Raw genomic sequence first — 17,699 nt, 5'->3', positions numbered from 1 at the left:
CTGAGCATGTTAATAATGCTAATCCTGGGATTACGGGCACATTTTCAAGGTGCAATTACATCACCAAGCATCTTGGGATCACCATAATCATAGATTGTGCATGACGCCTCAGAATAATCCTGCCTCATCCTTATTAACTAGTTGGTGCCATCCAGACTCCTGTTGAATAACACTGTTTTCCCTGATTCCATCTGTCCTCAGATCATAATTCCGCAATTTTAGATTTTAGATCCACACTGTCAAACATTTTATACATCGGACAAAACCAATTTGGGCTTCACCCTAAAGGTCCATTTTCCATATTTCACCTTCTATGAGTTTAACTATGGCCCACGGGTTTTTTTTTAATTTTTTTAATTTATTATTATTTATAATTATTTAAAAGAAATAAGTGATAGTTTTTTCACTTATGTAACACTTTGTCACACTTTTAGAAGCCTTTAAATTTAAAGTAGGCTAATTTCATATTAGCAACACCAGAAAAACAAAAATGGCGACTCTTTTGGTGACACCGTATTGCTGAAAATCATCCTTTATCAATTTGTTCATTCACTGGTATAAAGCTAGATCTGTAAATATTTACAATAAAATTGAGGCATTATTATTTTTTACATCTAATGATGCCGACCCAAGTTAACTGATAGGCAAGGGAAACACATATTGTTAAAGAATGACGGAGAAGAATGAACCCCAACATGAAAACTTGTCGAAAAGATTGATTCAAAATTCTTTCTTTATAAGTAAAGATTCTTCTCCAGTTCTTTCTTGCCCCAATACTACATAAGCAGTGTTTTAATAAAAAGGAGATAAGTTTATATCTCAAACTCTGTGGTGCCTGGATAAAATTTCTCAAAGTATCCTCTCACCTGTATGTGTATCTCAGTGCCACCTGCTGTATTCACGAATTACTTTAATAAATGATTAATCCAGATATACTTTTCGTCACACAAGTAAAGTTCGGTTAGTTTTAAGTGCAATAAACACGCGGACCTTCCTTAAAATTTAACTGAAATGTTTTCCCCCTTTAGGTTTCTTTAATTTTTTTTTTTTTTTGGTGGACTTCATTTAAGTAGAATTATTTTTATTTTGAAAAAAAAAAAAAAAGGTTTGGAGAGAGTCAGTTTCATTTTATTTGATAATTTAATAATAATCCCATAGTATCACTTCCAACAAAGTTTAAAACTGTGCGTATACTTTCCCTTTTACAAAAAGTTTTATGTCAATTCGTACCCTCTTTGCATATTTACGACAGAAAAATTAATGAAAATCTTTTCCATGCTATTATAACATAAATCGCATGAGTAATCTATGAGTTTTAAAACTTTTCTCTTTTTTAGCTGTTCAGAAGAAACTTAATTTAATTCTCCAAACATTTAAGATATAAAAATATGTGGAAAACTGGTAAATATGTGATATTATTTATTGAGAAAAAAAAAAGTTAAAGTTAAGGACAGTGTCTTTTATTTTGACTGCGGACGTCACGTTGACGACGTAGTATGGATGGACGTCACGTCTTGTTTTGAGTGCTGCAGCGCGGGATTTTCATTTTCGTGCCTCATTTTGTTTATACAGCCATTTTTAACCCGTCAAAAATGTATTTTTTCGTTTCGCAGTAATCTGTCTGCTATTCCTCTCATTTACATTACTCCTGAGGTAAACTAAGTAACCTACCTGTGTTATTTTTATGCGGTAATAGCACATATGTGAAACTATCTTGCTATGCAGACAGTTCGGTAGTAACTTGTATGTTATAATAAATCTTTTGTAGTCGATTGAATAATGTGTTATATTAACGTTAGATATATTATCAGTTAGGTCAAGTGTCAGTTCAAATAATATTCGTGTAATTAAGATAATGTCAGGCAAATTCGGTGTAAATTTTGTGTTCACCCACAATACACTTTGATAGGTGGAGCTGAGCTGTCAACATGTCAAATGAAGACAGTTTTCCAGTCTCATGAAGCTCTAATGTTTGTGTCCTCAGACATTGTCCTCCTCTGGACACAGAGACACACAGAATGGCTGCGGCTCCAGTGGACTACACCATAGGAGGGGTGAAAATAAACTTCCCCTGCAAAGCTTATCCCTCTCAGCTGGCCATGATGAATTCAGTAAGATCTTTTGTCTTGAGCCTACTGACAGATTTGTTCATGTGTTTTACAGTCAATGAGTGTAATCTTTTATCATCAGTATCATTATAACATCTTCATACAAAGCTTTTAAAATATCCTCTTTACTTTTCATTGATATGTCTGTAATTTTCATGTTTTTTTTCTCTCTCTTAGATCATTCGTGGACTTAACCATGGGCAGCACTGTCTGTTGGAGAGTCCTACTGGCAGTGGGAAGAGTCTTGCTTTGCTTTGTTCGGCCCTTGCATGGCAGAAAGCACAGTTTGGTATGTCTAGATATTTTTACAATGAGTAAAAATGGAGTAATAAGATGTGTAATGAAACATTACAATGAGTTGTAATGTTTTTAACTTTTCTGTCAATCGTTCTGGCATCTACACTTACCAAGGTATAGAGAGCAACAGATAAAGGATCAAACAATCATGTAAATCAGACTGTACTTTGCTGTTTGTTGATCATGTGTCATCAAACCACATTTACAATATCAAACCGATGTGTCAGAGGTGAATGTATGCAAGTTATAAACCGTTTTTAGGTTCATCATGTAAGCGCATGTTTTCACTTCAAAAAAATAAATTTAAAAAAAAAGAAAATGAAAAATATTTTCAGATGACTGTACTATACACCAAATATAATGCTGAAGATAATGTTGTATAAACCATTTATGTTAAATATAGTAGGGATGCACCGATATCATTTTTTAAGGACCGAGTATGAGTACCGATACTTTTTTTTCTAGTACTCGCTGATACCGATGCCTATACATTTATTAATTTCTCTCTCTCTCTTTTTTTTGGTGATGTTGCAGTTTTCCAAGCACAACACAGTAAGACTAATGAATGTAGAAATTTACAAACAAATGACAAACAATACAACAAATAGACCTTATGCGCCAGAGAAACAAGCGTGCCGCCATCTTTATAAAATTGTCTTTGAACTTCCGTTTTGCGGTAGCTCTGTACGTTTCTATGGCATCGCTGTCAAAGAATAATTAGCTGGTTAAGTGGATTTACTTGTTGTAGAGTTAATGAAAGTTATCATGAGCATTGTAATTTTTAAAGCAGATGTCTTAACAAATGTCAGTAGACCGGGAAGATTTTAAAACGAGCAGTTCATTCATATACAGGTGCTGGTCGTATAATTAGAATATCATCAAAAAGTTGATTTATTTCACTAATTCCATTCAAAAAGTGAAACTTGTATATTATATTCCTTCATTACACACAGACTGATATATTTCAAATGTTTATTTCTTTTAATTTTGATGATTATAACTGACAACTAAGGAAAATCCCAAATTCAGTATCTCAGAAAATTAGAATATTGTGAAAAGGTTCAATATTGAAGACACCTGGTGCCACACTCTAATCAGCTAATTAACTCAAAACACCTGCAAAGGCCTTTAAATGGTCTCTCAGTCTAGTTCTGTAGGCTACACAATCATGGGGAAGACTGCTGACTTGACAGTTGTCCAAAAGACGACCATTGACACCTTGCACAAGGAGGGCAAGACGCGAAAGGTCATTGCAAAAGAGGCTGGCTGTTCACAGAGCTCTGTGTCCAAGCACATTAATAGAGAGGCGAAGGGAAGGAAAAGATATGGTAGAAAAAAGTGTACAAGCAATAGGGATAACCGCACACTGGAGAGGATTGTGAAACAAAACCCATTCAAAAATGTGGGGGAGATTCACAAAGAGTGGACTGCAGCTGGAGTCAGTGCTTCAAGAACCACTACGCACAGACGTATGCAAGACATGGGTTTCAGCTGTCGCATTCCTTGTGTCAAGCCACTCTTGAACAACAGACAGCGTCAGAAGCGTCTCGCCTGGGCTAAAGACAAAAAGGACTGGACTGCTGCTGAGTGATGAAAGTAAATTTTGCATTTCCTTTGGAAATCAGGGTCCCAGAGTCTGGAGGAAGAGAGGAGAGGCACACAATCCACGTTGCTTGAGGTCCAGTGTAAAGTTTCCACAGTCAGTGATGGTTTGGGGTGCCATGTCATCTGCTGGTGTTGATCCACTGTGTTTTCTGAGGTCCAAGGTCAACGCAGCCGTATACCAGGAAGTTTTAGAGCACTTCATGCTTCCTGCTGCTGACCAACTTTATGGAGATGCAGATTTAATTTTCCAACAGGACTTGGCACCTGCACACAGTGCTAAAGCTACCAGTACCTGGTTTAAGGACCATGGTATCCCTGTTCTTAATTGGCCAGCAAACTCGCCTGACCTTAACCCCATAGAAAATCTGTGGGGAATTGTGAAGAGGAAGATGCGATATGCCAGACCCAACCATGCAGAAGAGCTGAAGGCCACTATCAGAGCAACCTGGGCTCTTATAACACCTGAGCAGTGCCACAGACTGATCGACTCCATGCCACGCCGCATTGCTGCAGTAATTCAGGCAAAAGGAGCCCCAACTAAGTATTGAGTGCTGTACATGCTCATACTTTTCATGTTCATACTTTTCAGTTGGCCAAGATTTCTAAAAATCCTTTCTTTGTATTGGTCTTAAGTAATATTCTAATTTTCTGAGATACTGAATTTGGGATTTTCCTTAGTTGTCAGTTATAATCATCAAAATTAAAAGAAATAAACATTTGAAATATATCAGTCTGTGTGTAATGAATGAATATAATATACAAGTTTCACTTTTTGAATGGAATTCGTGAAATAAATCAACTTTTTGATGATATTCTAATTATATGACCAGCACCTGTATATGTAAGATCGCTGTGGAAATACACAACGGGAAGTCAAAAGACAAGGAGCGCAACGCTGAAAAGGGGCGGGGCTACATAAGGTCTATAGAGATACAAATTAAATAAACTTGTTTTTCAGATACAGTAGGTTTATTTACCATGTATACATTTATTTAACATCTTTTGTTGTTTTATTAACATTGACAAATATAGGCTACGGTCCCTTTAAGACCGAATCCATGGATACTGACACATATCCTGTTTTCACCCAAATGTTTACGTCCACTTAAGCCATAACCGACTGTATTTACGTGAGATACTCCGCACGATGGACATTTTGACAACTGTGTTTGCATTTGAACATTCAGGCGCGAGAAGAACTGATCGCGCGCTGCCTGAGAGAACTGGGATCGCGCGCAAGAAAGAGAGATAGAGTGCACGAGAGGGAGCACTTCATTCAGCGCGATTCCGCCTATCCCGCCTTCACTAATCGATAACGAATTGTGATTGAAAGCATGCAGTTCGCAATGTGTGGGTTGTCATCATTAATTTTGAAGTATTTCCACACCCCTGAGGCTGACATTGTTTCTGCTGCTGCCGCCGGTGTCTCTGTGCACAGAAAATACTGTCAGTTACGTCACGCGAGGTATCGGTCTTTGCTATCGGGGTATTTTTACGAGTACGAGTACAAGTACATGAGCTTGGTATCGGGCCCGATACCGATACTAGAAATATAGTATATACTGCATCCCTAAAATATAGTCTGAAAAATGTGTAGGAACCCTGTATGTATGACGTATGTGATACTAAACTCTCTTGTTAACTCTGTTTCTCAATACAACAATGCATTTATGATGCCTCTTATTTTGTTAATTTTGTCATATGTTAAGGTAAGGAACAGCCGGATGCAGGCACCAGTTCGGCTGACTTTAAGAAACCAGAAGTGGTTACTCCATGTCAATGTGTGTGCCATAGCCGAAATGCACATCCCACTTTCAACAGCACAGCATCTAAACCACCTCTGGTGGATCTTGCTGGTGAAGGTACTTCTGCTGAAGCTTCAACCCCTCTGTCAAAAGGAGGTGAGCATTTTCTGAAACATTTTGTATGGTGCTGTAAGTCAGATTAATTACATAACCATGTGATGGATTTAGTGTGTAATTTATGCTGATTCTAATCAATAACTCAGTTGTGAGTGTGTAAGTCTTTTGTTTTGGGAATCAGCTCAGATGGTGGTTCAGCTTTATGTTAATTTTTTTTTGTGTGTAGCAAGCAAATACAATGCAATTGAAAGACATCTCATAACATTAAGATGATTCTACAAACTCATTACTTACTGTAGATGAAATATTTCTTCAAGTCCATTATGCTATTTTAAAGGCCCTTAATTTTGTTTTGTGTTGCTCCTACAATATTTTCCTGCCTTACCCTGCTACACAGACTGAGATTTCTCTGGATTCCCTGAATCTTTTCACAATATTATGTATGGTAGATGGTGAAAGACCTAAATACTTTACAGTCTTGCATTGAGAAAGATTTTTGAATTGTTTGACAATTCTCTCATGAAATTTGGCACAAAGTGGTGAGCCATGACCCATCTTTGCTTGCAAAGACTGAGATGCTCCTTTTAAACCCAAACACGATACTCTTACCTATTACCAATTCACCTGCTAATTGTGGACTGTTTCAAAACAGCTTAACTTGGATATTCTTTAATCTTTTCATTTTTATTTTGCCTTTGTCTCAACTTTTTTGGAGTGTGTTGCAGCCATCAATTAATTTGGCCAGTGAAACTATTGGGAATTTTTTTCTTTGTACTTTTGTCAGTTAAATAAAGGTTAAACGGAATTAACAAATCACAGATTCTTGATTTTATTACATTTTACAAAATGTTCCAACTTTTCTGCTATTAAGGTCGTACTTTTTAGTTTTTTTTTTTTATCATATTTAGTAGGGATGCACGGATATAATTTTTTAAGGGCTGAGTACGAGTACCGATATTTTTTTATCTGGTACTCACCAATACCGATACAGATGACTATACATTTATTAATTACTCTCTTTTTTTCTTTTTTTGGTGATGTTGCAGTTTTCCAAGCACAACACAGTGAGACTAATGAATGTAGGACAGCTTCTTTATTATTACTCTAATGAAAAATATTAATTTTTATGTGCTTGACACAAACTTAAAGAACAAAAATTTCACAGTGTCCAATAACCTTCAAAGGGCATAATTACCAATATATATAATTGTTGTTATATAAAAAGAAATTTACAAACAAATTACAAACAATAGCTACAACAAATACTACAGAGATAGAAAAAAATTAATTTAAACAGAAATTAAATAAACTTGTTTTTCAAATACAGTAGATATGTTTAACATCTTTTGTTGTTTTATTAACATTAATGACAAATATTTAATTAGGCTATGGTCCCTTTAAGACCAAATCCATGGATACTGACACATGTCACACTGTTTTCACCCAAATGTTTACGTCTACTTAAGCCATAACCGACTGTATTTATGTGAGATACTCCACACAATGGACATTTTGACAACTATGTGTGCATTTGACCATTCAGGTGCAAGGAGAACTTATCGCGCGCTGTCTGAGAGAACTGGGATCGCGCCAAGAAAGAGAGAGAGAGCGCGCGTGAGAGCGCGCTTCTGGTCTGTGTCATTCAGCGCGATTCCACCTATCCCGCCAATGTGTGTGTTGTCATCAGTAATTTTGAAGTATTTCCACACCCCCGAGGCTGACATTGTTTCTGCTGCTGCCGCCGGTGTCTCTGTGCACAGGAAATTCTGTCAGTTACGTCACGTGAGGTATCGGTCTTTGGTATCGGGGTATTTTTACAAGTACATGAGCTTGGTATCGGGCCCGATACGATACTGGCATCGGTATCGGTGCATCCCTAATATTTAGTCAACCGCATCCTGTTTTTTTTAGTCTACTAAACATCTGTGCATTTTAGTCTAGTTTTAGTCAAAGAAAATGTTGTCATATTTTCATTATGCTTGCATAATGGTTAAATTGATAATCCTGATTATTTTGCTCAAAATCATAACTACAACGATTGTTGTCATTTGAAAAATGTATTTTTGAATTTCATCAGAATTATTGCACTTTTACATAGCACAAATCAAGAGAACATCAACCCATACGCATTGTTTATTTACCTCATCTAGTTTCCTAAATAATTATATTTATCATATAAATTAACACTCACTACTTTGTAAAAAACTGATAAAACAGGAAACTTCTCTCAAAAGCTACAACAGTAAAATTCTTAATATTAATTAAAGTTATGTTAATGTTTTTCTATTAAAACAACAACAAAAATTACTTTGTGTTGTCACAGAGTTTGTGAAGTTCACTTATTCATCAACCACAATCCATCAGATTTATTACAGTCCATCAGATCAGACGGTTTGCTCGCAGATATTGCATGTTGATATAGTCACAGTTATCGTTTAATGACGTTGGTGTCATTTTGTCATATTCATGGAAAAAAAAGATTTTCATTAACAAAATTAACACTAATCCAAGGTCAAAAAACTTTCTCATAATGTACACTGCAACATCACCTCTTTTTCTCACAGTGTCTGAAACGGTCTCTTTAAACTAGGGATGCACCGATCATGAATTTTCATGGCAGATTCCAAATTTTTTTATTTATTTTTTTAAACAAGCAAATTGGCAAATTCCAATACTGTTTGCTGATTTTTTTCCCCACTCCCGCCCCCCTTAAAGCAACCTTATTTGTTGTTTATTTGCTTTATAACAGGTCAAGCTGGTCTTAAACAACATCTCTAGCTTTTTGAAATTAGAGGCAACCACTGCATTTTAATCATGATCCAAACAAAGATGCTACACACACCTGTAGCATTAGCAGTTGTTTTTGATTTAAATAAGATTGTATTATATCAGGATTTAAAACAAAAACCGAATGGTCTTACTTTAGATTTGTGAAATTATGCTACATAAGACACACCTGCACAAAACAAAAATGGCAGGTCTGAATGAAAATGCTAATTCACTCAACTCCTGACAGTAGGTGGTGCTTATGTAACACAGTAGCTATTTAGTTTTCTTGATTACTGCTGCTGTGCTCATAAATACTATTTTAATTGGCATTATATGGAGAGAAGAGGAAAAGAAAATGCCATCGAAACTTTTCTGAGAACAGTCAGTTCCCTTTAGAGATACAAAAAATTAAAATCCCTGCCCTAAATTTAATATTTATATTTTTCTTCCAACGTTTCAAGCATAGTAATCTTGTGCCTTGTTCAGTGTCTGCTGGCGAGTCTGTTCATCCAATTGATTGCATTGCAGTTTGTGTGAAAGTCCGGAATAGAGATCTGCTAAAATAAAATGAAAAAAAGATTTGAATTTGAAGCATTTGCATTTGAAGCAAAAACCAGCCAGTTCTGATTTATGGCCAGTCGACCAGTGCATCTACTTTAAACCCCTTCTTTTCCTACTCAATAACTCCATTTATCATGCACTTTAATCTCTGAAACTTTGCAGACCCTTTACATTTACAAACAGCTGTATTACACACTAAATGAAAGATATATCCGAAAAAGCATAATAGGGGGGACTTTAGAAGTAGATTCAGCACTGTTCAGAAATCACTGTGATACATTACTGAAGTGTAATCAATTTTCTCATAAAGTATGCATCTTTGTTTCAGCAGTCCAAAGTGACCAGCCTATAAAGTCGACTTTGTCTTCCCGTCTCTCTGAGAAACTTCAAGCCTCTCTCTCCAATGGAGAACAAGATGATGATTTTAAGATTGACAGGAAGCGCATTCGTACACCAGGCACAGAGCAAAAGGTACTGCTGCCAATAGCTTCTATTGCTATGACATTAACGTTTGGCTTGTTGAGCCTTGTCATCACACTCATTTTTTTTCTTTACACAGAGCAGCAAGCGAAGATGTCTTGAACGAGGAGTGATTTACATTGATGATGATGATGATGAAGAGGAGGAGAATCTGGAGAGACCGGTGCCTGGGACTCAGAGTTGGACCATGGAATTGAACAGTGGTGCCAGAGCTGACGGCTGTCAGTCGCAGCCACAGTGTCCTGTGAGTGCACCTCAGACTCAATTTCTACTCTTATCTCTAATTTGAAGAATATGATGTAATAGTGTAAAAAATAGCTATGAAGCACTGTTAGCAATTTCTCTGCATTTCATCATCCAGTATCCATTAAAGGGATAGTTCACCAAAAAATGAAAATTCTGTGATCGTTTATTCACCCTCATGTTGTTCCAAACCTTCATGATTTTTTTGATTCTGAGGAACACAAAAAGATGATATTTTGAAGAATGTTGTTACCCTAACAGTTTTGGTGGCCATTGGAATAGTATTTATTATTAAATAAAATAATATTATAATAAACATAAATATTATAATTATATATTTAGTTGCAACTTGTAATTATTAAATAAATTATATTAGTAATATAATATTATGTATTGCGTTATATTATATCTTGACCAGCGGGTGGCAGCAGAGGATGGTTCAAAACAGGTTCATGGGGATGTTATTGGATTCATTGCAGGTATTTTTCACACTAAGCAGGCATTATCTCTCTTTAATTATTGTAATAATAATTAAATAATTTGACTAGTGCTGTGCCACAACAAGCCATATGACTCCGATTTAATGTACGCATGCATAGTTGCTTTCATCCTATATATGTAGGATGGTACAAAAACACTTCAGTGAACTGTCTGACTGAATGCAAAAGTGGGTTTTTGTTGACGTTTGGGGATGCTAGATTCACTAGATCACAAACTTTATGGTAAGTCATCCAGTCTTTCTTTTTGCAGAAATCTGCCTGACCTTTAACTGTAATGTGATAACCTTAAACAGACAGTTTGTACTAAATCATTAACATTAAGCAGAAATCTCCTAATGTGGGGTAACATTCATTGGCTTGTTGATAAAGGCTTACATGTGAGGCTATACAATGTAGCTCAGCATCTCCATGTTCTGCATATGGCCACTTAGAAAATCTGATGCAGTGTAACAAACACCGCAGGTATTCACATAGCCAGTGGTGAAAAGAATCTGTGTCAGTGTGAACGCCCTGTCACACCGTAGGACATATTGCGTACAACAGGCACAATGGAAAAGGGATTGACTTGTCTGATGTGTTCCTCGGGATTGGTGGACTGTCGCAGAAGAGGATGGCCCGGGCTTGGTGGGCGGGCCTATGGGTCTGTTGGGTAGGGGGAAGAAGAGAAAGCAGGTCTTAGGTTTCACTCTCTCACCTGACACCGTTCTCGGCCCCTGCCAGCGCTGACTGACATCTTCAATGGGCCCTTTGAAGCGAGCTCCAGTTTAATTAAGAGGTTTGCCTTGCTTGGCAGTGATCTGTGAAAGCCTGGGATAAATATTGAATGGGGTTCACCCGCTGGTTACGGCGCTCCGGGGATAAACAGGTGCTTTGTGAGATCGAGGATTTGCGGGGTGGGGGCGCTCCGGGGCAGCTATCAGGAGAGCTATAGGGAGTAAAGACCTCACTGAAATGCTTCATTCGCTGTCTCTGTCTCTCGCCCGCTATCTCCTTCTCTCTCTGTCCATCTGTATGGTGAGGGTGCAGTGGCCCAGGCAGGCGGACAGTGTGAGATTTCAGTCTCTCAGGTGTCAGGCTCTCAGAGCCAGCCTGTTGAAATGCAGTCTCCATTGTTTGCGCTCACACTTGGGCCTGCATCTTCCACTACAGGGCCATTGTAGAGCACAGACAATCTAGCCTCACCATCTCAAACACAGGAGCTGCTCTCTCCACACCTCACCTGGCAAACAGAAATGCAACTGTCTAACAGAACAAACCCAGCTCTTATAATGTTTTTCAGCAGTAACTGATAAGTACTCTATAGGATTCTCCGCCTCTTCAAACAAGAATTTAACGATTCCGGTTCTGATGCTGATTCGGTGAACGGTTCCGTTAACAATTCTTTTGAATTTGAGTCGAATTAATTGAGAATCTGATCCGTAAGAGTTTGTGATTCACTAAAATAAGTGGCTCATATGAGACATTAGCATGAGAATCAGACTTCACTAGTTGCTCTGTATGTTTTTTTTTTAATTTTTATGAAAGTTGTTCACTTGGGAATGTTTTGACTTGCATGTGTATTATGAGTCTTTTTTTTTTTTTTTTTTTTTTTTTTTTTTTTTTTTTTAAGTAAATCAGAGTCATCAGCTATGTATGTTTTTGATTTTTAAAAGAGAACCATAAAAGTTCATACCAAGAACCAAAAAGTTCATAAAAGTCATTCACTTGGGAGTCTTTTGACTTTATTGATTGTGCTTCTTTTTTTGATTCACTGGCTTGTAAGAGTCATTTGCTTGCGAATCGGACTTCACTAGTAGTGTTATGTTTTTGTTTCTTAAAAAAAGAACAGGTTCATAAAAAATTCTTCACTTCACTTCACATGTGTTTGGTTCACTAAGAACAACTGCTTCAAAAGAATAATTAGCATGGAAATTGGACTTGTGCTGTATGATTTTGATTCATTAATAAGAACTGGTTCAGTTGTTCACTTAGGAATCTTTTGACTTCATTGGTCATGCTGTATTTTTTTTTTTTCATTCGCTAAAAAGGAGTGTTGCGCAAAGGAGTGTTTCATTTGAGAATCAGACTTCACCAGTCGTGCTGTATATTTTACACTGAGTAGTAACACATGGAACACTTTCCAAATCACTTTCATTTTAGCGCTGTGTTCCATCCGCATCAGCGGAAGAATGCTCATGCGGGAACCATTAACAGTACCAACTGTCACAGTTCTGGTTTGTTAAAAAAAAAAAAAAAATCCAGCAAAAAGTTTCTTACTCTACTCTTCATCTATCCATTACCCCTAAAACACACCACATAGTGACTTGCAGCTTATTTTTTGTATTTCTAGTATGTGTGCTGGCCCTGAACAGTAACTAGCTGTTAGGTCCCACAGGAGCTGTGAAATGCTGTCATTGTACACCAGTGCTGCTACAAACCCCCGAAGACGCTTTCCCAATATCCTTGCTCATTTTTTGGTTCCAGAACAATGGCCACATTTTATTAGCAGAGCAATGAGCTGCTAGATGCATCTGCAGGTGTCTGCCCCTGACTGGAACAGCATGCTTGGGTTAACGCTCACACACAATGCCACGCACTGTTTTATTAGGAGCCGCTGTTGAGGTCTGGAGCGGCCTATGGTGTAGCTCTCTGCTCCACTGATATCAGGGCCTCGCCGGAAAGAATGCGCCACTCCGCCTGAATGTGTCTATGGCGGCAGGTCTGGCCAATGGAGGCTGTTATCTGCATTCCAGGGGTGTCTTATTTGGTGTGCAGTAGCGAGAGGGGCCGAAACTGTGGCAGGCTGCATGTAACGGATACCCTTGTGTCAGCTGTTTCCTGCACGGCTACTGACAAGGCCTCCCATTCACAATCGGCCCTTTCTCTCCCCCTTGCGATGAATAAGTAATTATTCGGTATAGGAGGCAGGATACTTGGACTGGCCTATTGAATGTGGCAGCAGCAGGTAAGGTGATCGGCAGGGCCGTAACTCTTCCTGCGAAGCCGTAACCTTAGCTGCTGCCAGCTCTCTGTTTATTTAGCACGTCGGACCTGGTCTTTGTCCCACCGGGGGACGGTTTGCAAGACAGGCTCACATTCGCTTCCATTCTATCACTTACTGTAATATTTAATGACAAACAAGGTTTGAGAAGCCGCTCAGGTAACTGGAGCTGGACCTCTTCAGTGGAGTGCAGGCTAAAGGACAGCTTGATCCCTGATGTGAAGGTGTAACACACGCCGTGACTTAGCATTTGCTTATGAGGGATAACCTTACTGTCACTCTACTGTTATTTTGAAGGACTGAATGAAAACTGATATGAGATTTTATTTTATAAAATCTTATATTTATTAAATATTAAATGATGCATGTTCATAGTTAGTGTTAAATGTCAGCAAAGGTAAAATTAAAAACAAGTATTTTAATAACAGTTAAATCTAATCTTTAGCAAATTTCAAAATTACTTCATTTTTGAATGTCATGATATATAATGTCATGATGCCTAAATTCACTTTTATTGATTTTTTTTTTTTTTTTTTTTTTTTTTTTTTACATTGATTTCTTATTGTTTTTTTTGTTTTGTTTTTGTTTTTAACGCAGAATAGTATAGAATTGTACTATTAACAAATTATCAGTCATGCCTGAACAAAATCATGTTGTTGAGAGGAAAAAAACAGAAGTAGATAGATTAAAACACTTCACAAGCTTTTCTTGTTTTATGCATACAGTATTTCAGTACTCGGACAATAACACTGTCTCCCACAGAGTGAAGCAATGACTCTCTGTTTGACACCAACTGTGTAACACATGAGTTGTGTCATTCCCATGAATGGAGGGGAAAGTGGGACACTTAAAATGCTCATACCATCCTCAAGATCGGTTTCACCACTAGAGCTGGCTGCAGGCAAGCATGGCCCTTTGTGTGAAAGCTGCAATTAAGGAGATCCAATCAGGAGGCCAGTAGCATGAACAATGGCGCAGTCTAAAATTACAGTCTTGCTTGGGGTCATTGTGTCTTGACTTATAGCATTTGCCTGTTATTTGAATGATTGTCTATATGACTGCTAATACAAAGGCCTTTTCATGAGCTGGACAAACAAGGGCTGTAGAATTGCTTCAAGTATGTTGTTTCTCTTTGTAATGTTTATGCTTGACTTGTTTTTCTCTCTCTCTCTTTGTGTCCAACAGTCTCCCGTGTCTTGTTCTCGCTGTCCTTGCGCCAACCTCAAAGCAGGACAGAAACTGGTTGAAAAGTCCAAGGACAACGAGAAAGACAAAGAGGGAAGCGGGAGGAAAAAGATTCCAAAGATATTCTTCGGCACTCGTACTCATAAGCAGATCACACAGATTGCACGGGAGTTGAAACGGACACTTTACTCCACCGTGCCCATGACAATACTGTCCAGCCGAGACCACACCTGTGTCCACCCCGAAGTGGTACCTCATGCCAATCGCAATGAGCGCTGCAAGGAGCTGCTGGAGGCCAAGAACGTGAGTTGCCCCCTTCCCAGGTTACACCGTGATATCGCAACCACCTTTGAGCACAGTTTCTTCATTCATCTGTCATCATTAGTGCCTCTGAGAGGGATAAAAGAGAGTAGATTTAGGTTCACTGAGTTCAAGGCCTTTTATGAGACTCTGAACTTAATATTAGTGTTGTGAGAGAAACCTAATAAGATCGACAAAGAATCTGTTTCTCTCATTGTCATAAAGACTTTACTTATATTCCTAGGCTGTAGTGATGAAGCAAAATGAAAATTCTTGGCCGAAAACAAAAATTCAGCCTTTATTTGGAATAACTAAACAAATTTGATTAATATTTTTCTAATATATTTTCATATTTAGAAGATATTTTAATGAATATTATTATTTTTAAAATGTAAATAAATAATATTAAATCTAGAATTTTTATAACTAAAATATTCTAATATTGTTTTAATAATGATATACAGTATTTCTAATTGATTACATGTTTTTTCTGTTGCCATTTGTACTTAAAGATCTTGATTCTGACAACTTTTTAAAAATACCGTACAACTGTATAGATGTCAGAACAGTGCAATTATCCACATGCTGTTCAAAGCAGTGATGACTTCAACCAAACTTAACAGTGTTAAATAGTAAAGGTTCAAAAGGTCACATTATGATGTGATCAACTTAAAACCGTTGCGAAATCTGCATGGGGAAATTCCTGATTGTGTGTATTCCTATAGACCAATTTGGTGTTTGCAAACAGCGATGATGTTTTTTTGTGGGGGCGGAGCCTACTTGGTAGAAGAAAATGACAGTTCGACAGTAGCAGTCTATGGAAGCCACGGAATAAAAGAACAAAAAAATTAATTTTGAGTTTATATCTCACAATTCTGACTTTTTTCTCACAAATCCGTGTTTATATCTCTCATTTCTTAGAAGGAAAAAGAGAATTGTGAGATATACTCATTATTCTGTCTTTTTTTCCTCAGAATTGCAAGTTTATATCCCGCAATTCTGACTTTTTTCCCTCAGAATTGAGATATAAATTCACAATTGCGAGTTATTAAGTTATAGATATAAACACGCAAATGCAAGAAAAAAGTCAAAATTGTGAAATAAAAATGTTATAGGCTATGTTTAAAAGTTATCTATGTAAAATGTTATAGGTTTAAATATTATTTCATGCTGTAACTGCTATGTATGCATGTCCTCTATAAACTGCATATGTGAATATTATGTAGACTTACTGTTTAAATCAAATTCATGCTTTAATAGTAGACTAATCATTGCAGGTTTTATCAGTCCAGTCTGTGACTTGCAACATAAACTTCTCCGTTTAGCTTCAAAGCGCGTCTTCAACGACGGTATTCTATAAAAATGAAGACTTTTTTCTCTTATTCTGTGGATTTTGCACATTTTCCTCCACTTGCTACCGCTAGTTTTCTGCAACCACTATGCGTGCGCAGCTGCAAGTGACGTAACTGTGACGTCTGCTCCAAATGGGTCTATTGAAATGACTGGATTTCACCTGCAATATTTCACAGAAAAACAGTAAATGTGGCCACATCTTAACAGATTCTCGCTGCATTTTCGGTGGTCGAAATTGTGGTGCATCCTCATTAGAATGGTGTCAGTTTAGATTTATTTTTATGATACATGATGTGTGTGTGTAGCAAAAGATCACCCCTGCACACACTATTTCCACTGACCACCTAAGTGTACAGGTCATGGCCTATGCCCTGTTTCATCATTGAATGTAGTGATCAACCCATCATGAATTTGTTTGCCATTGAAATTCTTAAATTGGATCTTGTGAACGGAGATTGACCCACTCTTTGCTGTGGAACTAAACACCTCATTTCCTGATCTTCACAGTGGCCTGCAGGCCAAACAGCAAGTGTGGCCACTTATTCTGTGAACCCTCTTCTCCTTTCACTGTAATACTGTCGTAAGAAAAGAAGACGAGCTGCCTACACTGAAATGCAAACCCTCGCTTTAAGGTTTCACAAACTTAATCTCCGTCACCAAAGCTGTAGAAAACGGTTACAGGCGACAATATCCCCAATCAGTCATACAGACCTTTTTTGTTGTGCAGCCTTGTCAAAGGCTTCAAACACACTTTGTTCCAGTGGGAGATTCGGTATTGTCCATGTTACTTAGTCTCTGACCATCGGGCAGCCCTCATGATGATACCTATTAGGCTGTCACCACAGGTGTCCACTCACCTCTCGACTGTGTCGCGCCCCTGCACATGAAAGCAGGGAAGACCGTGCCGACAACCCTGCTCAGAGAGAGGAGAGAATGAACTGTCATTTTCCTCATGCTCCCTGAGGCCCCATCTCTTGTGTCCTCTTATGAGCCCCACTCAGAGTCTTTATTCTGCTCTCCCGGCCCTACTGAATAGCTGAAGCGCGTAGGCCTTTCAGACACTTGTCGTTAGGTCGCACACCCCTCAGTGGTGCCATCATCACCTTCATAAGGGTTGGAGGACAGGGGGATCAAAACGGCACGATCGGGTTGACGTTTATCCCATGCTCTCATTGACGACTAATCCCTCTTTGAGTATGTATGCTGGAAGCTGCTATCAGCCTTTCAGCAGCATGTTACAGGTTCCAGCAAATTGCGAAACAATGCACAGATGTTTCCCTTTTCTGCAGTGAGGCAGCTGCCTAAATAATCATATAAAGGCACATTTATCATGAGGAAGTGATCGTGATGTCATGCTGTCCTGTAGAAACCATTAAAGATCCATCTGAATGGTGATTGAGTTTCAATTTCATCAAAACATTCACATTTTTATACATTAACCATTCATTATATCAGT

General features: G+C 37.9%; 1 protein-coding gene across 4 annotated transcripts in view; it reads left to right on the top strand.

Moving 5' to 3' along the window:
- Window positions 1–1,477: 1,477 nt before the first annotated feature.
- Window positions 1,478–17,699, top strand: part of brip1 (BRCA1 interacting helicase 1) — a 35,297-nt gene continuing 19,075 nt past the window's right edge. For 2 of the 4 annotated variants that reach the window (XM_051863307.1, XM_051863305.1), the window contains exons 1-7: window positions 1,478–1,653; window positions 1,985–2,111; window positions 2,286–2,397; window positions 5,720–5,911; window positions 9,534–9,673; window positions 9,762–9,926; window positions 14,591–14,893. In XM_051863307.1, the coding sequence (XP_051719267.1) occupies window positions 2,019–2,111; window positions 2,286–2,397; window positions 5,720–5,911; window positions 9,534–9,673; window positions 9,762–9,926; window positions 14,591–14,893 (1,005 nt within the window). In that variant the 5' untranslated portion in view covers window positions 1,478–1,653; window positions 1,985–2,018. Of the gene's footprint in view, window positions 1,654–1,984; window positions 2,112–2,285; window positions 2,398–5,719; window positions 5,912–9,530; window positions 9,674–9,761; window positions 9,927–14,590; window positions 14,894–17,699 lie in introns of all 4 variants that reach the window. The other 2 variants (XM_051863306.1, XM_051863303.1) reach the window with 1 other exon arrangement.

The sequence above is a fragment of the Ctenopharyngodon idella genome, chromosome 15, assembly GCF_019924925.1.
Source record: "Ctenopharyngodon idella isolate HZGC_01 chromosome 15, HZGC01, whole genome shotgun sequence".
In the NCBI taxonomy this organism is placed as follows: Eukaryota; Metazoa; Chordata; class Actinopteri; order Cypriniformes; family Xenocyprididae; genus Ctenopharyngodon; species Ctenopharyngodon idella.
The sequence above is the reverse complement of the archived record's forward strand: the minus strand, read 5'-3'. Positions and strand labels throughout refer to the sequence as shown.